The 8,086-nt window shown below is 54.7% G+C and overlaps 1 protein-coding gene across 1 annotated transcript in view; it reads left to right on the top strand.

Annotated features, from left to right (window-relative positions):
• Window positions 1-8,086, top strand: part of DRC1 (dynein regulatory complex subunit 1) — a 32,796-nt gene that overhangs the window by 24,511 nt on the left and 199 nt on the right. Inside the window, exons 12-17 of the mRNA XM_014546652.1 lie at window positions 1,090-1,179; window positions 1,729-1,812; window positions 4,552-4,778; window positions 6,041-6,184; window positions 6,518-6,620; window positions 7,985-8,086. Of these exons, the coding sequence (XP_014402138.1) occupies window positions 1,090-1,179; window positions 1,729-1,812; window positions 4,552-4,778; window positions 6,041-6,184; window positions 6,518-6,620; window positions 7,985-8,047 (711 nt within the window). The 3' untranslated portion in view covers window positions 8,048-8,086. The remainder of the gene's footprint in view (window positions 1-1,089; window positions 1,180-1,728; window positions 1,813-4,551; window positions 4,779-6,040; window positions 6,185-6,517; window positions 6,621-7,984) is intronic.

Genomic DNA, 8,086 nt, shown 5'->3' with positions numbered 1-8,086 from the left:
GAGGGGCCTCGGCAGGGGCTGGAGGGGCAGGTCGGGGGGAGGGGGGTGGCCGTGCCGACTTCCTGCTGTCGCTTCCCGTGGGCTCTTCTGATGAGTCCGGCCGCCACCGGCTCAGCTGAGGCCTGGAGCAGGCGTGGTCCGGCCCCCGGGAGTACTGCTGGGGGACCTTACAGACAGGCCGAGCCTCAGGCTGGCTCAGCCGGCAGATGGTTCTCCCTCAGCGTGTCAGGCAGGCGTAGGCCAGGCTCCTGCTACTTCAAACAAGATGCTCATCCTGCAGGGAAGGGGCACCGTGTCGCCTGCCAAGGACGGTGGCCACACCTTTCTCGGGGAGCTCCTGGGACATGGGTGACTGGGTGCGCTGGGCTGCGGCTGCCTGCATGCATGTTAGCAGAACCCGCTTGGCTCAGGGAAGGGGCTGCCTCGGAGCTGGTTCAGCTGGGGGTGGGGTGGTTACCAACGTGATGGGTGTTTCTTTGATTTTAGTTTTGAGGTGATGGAGGAGATGGAGTGAGGCCAGCAGCCTCCCAGCCCAGGGGGCAGTTGGGACCGTTTTCTTGGGCCCCAAGGCTGGCTCCTGGCCCGGAGGCAGCTCCTGCTGAAGGAGGCGGCTGGCAGGGGCCCCCTCTCGGTCCCAGGTCGCTGCCAGTGGCCCCCTCCTCTCTGCCTGCTGCCCCCTCTCTGCCTGCTGCCCCCTCTCTGCCTGCTGCCCCCTCTTCTGCCTGCTGCTGGGCCCTGCAGCTCTGTGGGGACTGGCATGGTGGTGAAGGGACGTTGCGGGTGGGAATCTGTGACTGGGTCAGGTCAGGCCTGCTGTGGGCACCTCGGGGGTTCACCCAGGGACTTGTGGGTGATGAGCCAGCACCCTCCGAGGTGGGGAACCGAGTCCGTGGTGAGGATCGGCTCTGTCCCCGGGACGGGCTCTGAGGCGTCCCGCGAAGGCCTTCCCCTGGGCGCCCGCCGCCTGGGCCCGTCCCGGGGCCTCTGCTCCGAGGTTGTCCCTGCCGGTTGCGCAGAGGAGGCTGCAGCCCGGGCCTCGCTCCTGAGCGCTGCCTCTGAGCGGAGATGCCGTCCCCCCCGCCCCCTCAGGGCTTCCTCATCGAGAGCAAGCTGCTGAGCCTTCTCCAGCCCCTGGAGAAGAGCGAGTGCTACCTGCTGAGGCTGGACGCCATATTCTCAGTGAGTCCCACCGGGTGGAGTGGACATGGGGTGGTGGGTGGGGGGAGCTTGTTCTAAGGCGGCCGCCCATGTTGTCCCAACATGGCCTCCGCCCCATGTGGGTCTCCCAGGGCCCCCCTGGGCTCACCGTCCCTGCGGGCCCTTTCCGTACTCTCCACGCAGCCAGCCGGCCTCGGAGTCCCTTAGGTCCCGCCCGTCCCTGGCCTTGCCCCTGCCGGCTCCTCTCCCTCATGGCCCAGCGCTCAGGCTGCCGATTCTCCCCCCCAGCCCTGAGCTCAGATGTGGGCCCAGCCCCTTAGCACCCCTGCACCCCCCAGGCCTGTGTGGGGCAGGTCCTGACTCTGGGCCTTGACTCCGTCTCGATGCCAGTGTCCCCAGTTCACTGCGCTGCCCCGTGCGGGATGGCCTCTACCCCGGGCCACGGCAGGTGCCAGGGATGCTGAGGGCAGCCAGCCAAGCCTCTTGCGCCCCGGAGCCGAGGGCCCGCCACGCCCGGCCGCAGGTGGACTCCTGAAGCGGTGTTTGAGCGTCTTTCTGTTTCCCCCTCAGGCCCTTGGAGTTGAGAGTGAGGACGACTTATATAAACTGGTGAATTTCTTCCTCAAATACCGAGCTCAGCATCTGTCCAGCCAGGTGAGGTGAGGGGCCATGGAGAAGAGATCTTCTCCATTAAATCTTCCTGGAAGCCCCGGAGGCACTGCGACCACTGAATGATTTTTAAAATATATATATATATATTTTATTGATTTTTTGCAGAGAGGAAGGGAGAGGGATAGAGAGTTAGAAACATCAATGAGAGAGAAACATTGATAAGCTGCCTCCTGCACACCCCATACTGGGGATGTGCCCGCAACCAAGGTACTTGCCCTTGACCGGAATCGAACCTGGGACCCTTAAGTCCAAGGCCGATGCTCTATCCACTGAGCCAAACCGGTTATGGCTATGATATATTTAAAAAAAAATTTTTTTTTGTTGATTTTTTACAGAGAGGAAGGGAGAGGGATAGAGAGTTAGAAACATCCATGAGAGAGAAACATCAATCAGCTGCCTCCTGCACACCCGCTACTGGGGATGTCCCGCAACCAAGGTACATGCCCTTGACCGGAATCAAACCTGGGACCCTTGAGTCTGCAGGCCGACGCTCTATCCATTGAGCCAAACTGGTTAGGGCTGAATGATATTTTTAAAGAAACAGTGAGGGTTTCGTGGCAGGGAGAGCTAAGTCAGCATCGCCTTTATTAGTATCGCCTTTCTGTTTGCACAGGGAAGGATGGCTGGGATGAGAGGCTGGCCTCACACCGAGGCCCTCCCTCAAAGCCAGGCCTTCCCGGTGAGATCCAGGCCCACCAAGTGGTCAGTGATTGGTCCGTCACACTTTCCTGTGACGCTGACCCATTTATGCCTGTCTTGATTGTAATGGACTATTTTGAGAAAGTCATCATGATAAAAATGTAGGATTTTAATTTAAAAATTAAAAACTTGAATTTAAAAGGTGTTTTTAGTGTTACTAGCCCCTAACGTGTGAGTCTCTTGATATGCTTCCAAAAAAGAGTTGATTGTGTGGACAGAAGCCAGAAGCCGTGAAGAAGAAAACTCATAGTGCGCCATGCCAGAGCAGGCTGTGGCCGCGAACCATTGTCGGCTTCTGCCGATGGGCTGCAGGCACCGAAGCAGGTTGCACAGTAGAGGGGTCGGGGGAAGAAAAAGAAAAAAAGGATATATTTGAGTGTATTAAAAAAATCACTATAAGTAAAGTTAAGATATTCATGACAGCTGCGAAAAATACTTTAAACTCATGACAGTTAAGGGCAAATTTCCTTACTATATCAAGAATTCCCATAAACCAATGAGAAAAAGACCAACAACTCAATTTGAGCAGATAAGAGATCAGAATACCTCCTAGAAGAGGCAATAAGAATAACTTTTAACCACACACAAAATTTACTATATCAAGAATTCCCATAAACCAATGAGAAAAAAGACCAACAACTCAATGGAGCAGACAAGAGATCAGAACATTTCAACACCTCCTAGAAGAGGCAATACGAATAACTTTTAACCACACACAAAAGATAACGAGGCTTTCTTGTAACAAGAGAAATGCAAATTAAAACTACTCAAATATATTTTCACCCGTTGGGCTGGCAAAAATCTGCAAGTTTGAGAACACATAGTAACGGCTGAGGTGGGGGAAACGGGCACACTCACAAGTGGCTAGTGGAAGTGTGAACTGTTGCAGCTTCCACGAAGGCAATTTGGCAGCACAATTACAAAACCGTACCACCTTACTCACCGTGCAAGTCCACACACACACACACACACACACACACACTTGAAATATGTTTATTGTAGCTTACTCATTGCAGCATTATTTGAAATGGCAGAAGACTGGAGACAACCTGAATTTCCATCATATGGTGCATCTACACAATGGATTGGATAATAGGTGGTGCATCTACACCAGTGATGGCGAACCTTTTGAGCTCGGCGTGTCAGCATTTTGAAAAACCCTAACTTAACTCTGGTGCCGTGTCACATATAGAAATTTTTTGATATTTGCAACCATAGTAAAACAAAGATTTATATTTTTGATATTTATTTTATATATTTAAATGCCCTTTAACAAAGAAAAATCAACCAAAAAAATGAGTTCGCGTGTCACCTCTGACACACGCGTGTCATAGGTTCGCCATCACTGATCTACACAATGGATTAGATGATAGATGGTGCATCTACACAATGGAATACTATGCAGCTGTAAAAAAGGAACAAACAGTTCGTTGTGTATTTATTTGATAAGATCACGAAGGCTTATTGGTAGTGAGAAAAGCAGTGCAGAATCATGTATGTGGGATAGTATCACATGTAAAAGTGGGATGGAAAAGTATGTGCTTGTATGGACATAATATGTCTTTGAAAGATAGATAAGAAACTGACAACACGGTTTGTCTGTGGGAAATAAACGGAATGAACTGAGAAACAGCAGGAGGAGGAAGACTGTTTGAAATTTAAAAATTAAAATAGAACTTGTGTAGTCTTATGATTCAAAAGGAGGCATATATCATGCAAGCTTTATGAATACAGTAAAAGGAGCCCCTGCGAGCCCTGATTTAGAAATAGAGCGTTATCATTGTTTTGAAGCCGCCACGTGCCTCTGCCTGGTCCCATCCCCCTCTTTTCCACTCTTCCTCCTATTTCTTTTCTAGTGTAAATGCATCCCTTTGATCTTTTCTGTAACTTCTATAAAATTTTTCTCTGTTTTTTTTTTTCTCCCCGTCTATCTTTATACACATGTTTGTGTATATCCCCAACCCATAGTTACCTCTGGCGCCTTTCCCCAGATCAACCCCTAGAATCTGTCACCCCCTACAGGAGGGAGAAATGATGCCAGCACTGGAGCCAGTCCCCAAGGGAGAAGAGGAGGAGGAGAAGAAGGAGAAGGAGGAAGAAGAGGAGGAGGAGGACGGGGAAAGTCTTGAGGAAGAGGAGGCAGAAAGTCTTGTGGAAGAGGAGGAGGCCTCCACTTCTCCCAGGCTCATCCACCCCAACGATGTCCTTAAGATTCTGGAGGCCTTTGTCAAGGGTCTGAAGAAGCCCAGGTGAGCTGTGGTGCAGAGGTCTTGCCTGACTGGGGAAGCTGGCTGGGAGGCAGGGCCAAGCAGATGCCAGTGAGTGGAGAAGAGGCTGCTGAGCAAGGACTTGGGGGAGTGAGTAAAGGGATGTCCAGAAGGAGGGCTGGAGGAATCAGTGGGCACTATAACGAAAGAGCTGGGGCGTTGAAGCGATTTCATTCACCATTCGTTCATCCGTCTACTCCTTTATTGGAGTCTGCTATGTGTAGGCCCCGTGGGAATAACACCTCGTGATCAGAACGATTGTCAACGCATTTGCAGGAATCAGTGGGCACTATAACGAAAGAGCTGGGGCGTTGAAGTGATTTCATTCATCATGCGTTCATCCATCTACTCCTTTATTGGAGTCCGCTATGTGTAGGCCTCATGGGAATAACACCTCATGATCAAAACGATTGTCAACGCATTTGCAGGTGTCACCTTGCTCAGAGGAGGATGTGGTCAACTCCATTTGGCGCGTCAGGGAGGGCGTTAGGAGAGGCTGGCCCTGGAACTGGGTTTTCTTAGCTGGATAGAGTGGAGGAAGTCACAGCCTGGGGAAAGGCCTGGTGGAGTCATGAATCATAACGGGGAGGTATGGCTCGAGTGTCAGGGTCTGGTTAGAGGGCTGGTGGGTGGGAGATCTCGGAAAGCCTGCCTACTGTGCACCCGAGACCTTGGTCTTCACCCTTTAGTGGACAGAGCTAGAAACAAACCGTTAGCAGCGGGGGAGCCGGGGTTAGACTTGCATTTTGGAAAGATCATTTTGGCGACGGGGAGGGGGTGATGTTGGCTACAAGGAAAGCAATGAGCAGCTGGGAGGCGCTGTCCTGGATCAAGGCTATCCTAGAGGGGACGGAGAGGCGATGACAGCTTCTGAGAGCTGTTTTGGATGCGTTAGTGAGAGAAACGGGCACAGTAATGAGCTCAAAGCCAGTGAGGTAAACTGACTGAGAGAAAAAGGGTGGATAAACCCCAGCAGTGCTCCCACAGGTGACAATGGCACCAGGAATCAGGGGCAGTGATGATAAGCGTGTGTCCTTTCCGAGTCTCCCATAACCCGATTAGCTCGTATCAGCGGTCGCCAACCTTTCAGACCTCGCGGGACACCGGTTGGCTTGTATAACTGATCGGGAAGGTGACAGGTGGAAGGGCAGTAAGTCTGCGAGGGACAGGCACTGTGACTGGAGTGCCTGGGGGCCTGGGTGGTGCCAGCTGGACTTGATGGCACCAGTGCCCTTAACCTTCAGGGACGCTCGGGCACCAGTGAAGTTGCAGAAGGCCGCGCGAGATAACTCCAAGGACTCCGACTACTGGAAGGCCCTGGCCACGGTGATCCCTCGCTCCAGGCAGAACCTCTGGGACGGTCTATACGCAGCCCTGGAGAAATACCAGTGAGTGTTCACGTCATGGCCCAGGAAGGGAGCTGGCAGGCAGTGGGGAAGGATCCCGCGTGGAGCGGCCGCGTGTGCCGCCTCCCTGTCCATGAACTCTTGGGGAGGAGCTGCCTGGGGCAACTGCTGTGGGGGGGGGGCAGTGCTGGTGACTGGCCCTCTGGCCCTGCTCCCCCTGTCCTGTCCCTGCCAGCCCCGCTCTTTGGGGCAGGAGGGCTGCTCTGGTGGGTGCGGCTCCTGGGGTCCTCTCCCACCTCTCGCTGAGCAGAAACAGGGGTCCTTGGCAGAGGATGGAGGAGGCCATGGGTGTCTCACGGATTTTTCTGCCCAAAGCCTGGTCCTGATGCGGAGGGCGGAGCTGCTGCTGGAGTGCAACACGCTGGAGCAGCAGAACACGGAGCTGCAGCAGCTGCTGCAGAAGTACCTGGGCTCCAAGGTGGGTGGGGCCCTCCGGGGTGGGCAGGGCCCTGGGGTGAGGGCAGGAGGCGGGGTGGGAGCAGTGGGGGATGCACCCTGGGGCTGATATTAAGACGTGAGGAGCCCCCTCCCCCGCTGAGGCAAGCACGCTTTGAGACGCTGGTTGTCAGGCGCCTGCTGACCATGACAGCGTGGTTTGGGCGCCAGCTGCTCCTTGCACCCTCTCAGGAGCAGTGCAGGGCTCTGAGGTGTCAGCTCCCTGAGCCCTTCCAGGCGAGGTTCCTACTTTGGTCCTCACCACCGTCTGTGGGAAGAGGGGGCAGAATGCTTCTCCCCCTTTCACGAAAAGGAGACTGGTGACTTCCCAGAGCAGGGCCTCTCCCCGCTCTGCAGCCCAGGTCGTCTGGCCTGAGATGTGCCGTGGGCAGAGGCGGCTCCAACTGGGGCAGATGTCCCCTGGCCCCCATGTGTGCCCACTCCCACGAGAATCAGGCAACAAGGCCCGACACGAGGAGGGATCTCACTGTCTCTGCTCCCTCTGGTTCGTAACACAGTTCGTTGCTGGCTCTGACTTGTGGTGGGGTGTCCTTCCCACGGTGCTGAGGTCATGGACCAAGGGGGTCGTGACACTGGGCTGAGCATAGTTCCTCTGCCCTCAGCTGTGGGTGTGAGAGGTGACAGGCCAGGCACTGGGGCTGCGCGGCCCAGTGTGGTCTCAGGCTGCAGGCTGCACCTGAACAGGAGACGTGGTCAGCTTGGGTGTCATGATGACCCCTTGACTGTCACAGGATTAAGACATGAGGGGACCATGTGGTCCACCCTTCCGTCGATGCTCCTGTGTGTAAGAGGACGGGAGGAGGTGGGGAAGTGCAGGGCTAGACTGGGGATGGGGTGGCAGGCGGAGAGGGGAGAGAATTTAAGACAGTGGTTCTCAACCTTCTGGCCCTTTAAATACAGTTCCTCATGTTGTGACCCAACCATAAAATTATTTTTGTTGCTACTTCATAACTGTAATGTTGCTACTGTTATGAATCGTCATGTAAATATCTGATATGCAGGATGGTCTTAGGCGACCCCTGTGAAAGGGTTGTTCGACCGCCAAAGGGGTCTCGACCCACAGGTTGAGAACCGCTGATTTAAGAGGATGGCTCAGAGTGGGAGGTTAAGGACATCCCCCTCCCCCGAGGTGAGCAGCTGGAGCAGAAGCCCAGCAAGAAGCCCTGGAACTTGGCTTCTGAAGGAAGGCAGCTGTGGGCTTCCCCAGACATCCGGCAGCATTCGGGGAGGGAATGCATGCGGAGACGCAGAGGCCTGTGGGAGACCCCCAGAGGCCATGCAGGGGCCCCCGGGAAAACGGGGTGACCTCCACGCCCTCTCTTCCAGATAAACTCGGAACTGCAAGTTCCTCCGACGCAGGTGCTGCCGATCTCCACAAAGTCCAACTAGGCCCGAAAGGGCGCTGTCCGCCGGGCACCTGTGCGGGCG

Source organism: Myotis brandtii, unplaced genomic scaffold (assembly GCF_000412655.1).
Source record: "Myotis brandtii unplaced genomic scaffold, ASM41265v1 scaffold454, whole genome shotgun sequence".
NCBI lineage: Eukaryota > Metazoa > Chordata > Mammalia > Chiroptera > Vespertilionidae > Myotis > Myotis brandtii.
This window is presented reverse-complemented; position numbering and strand designations above follow the sequence as displayed.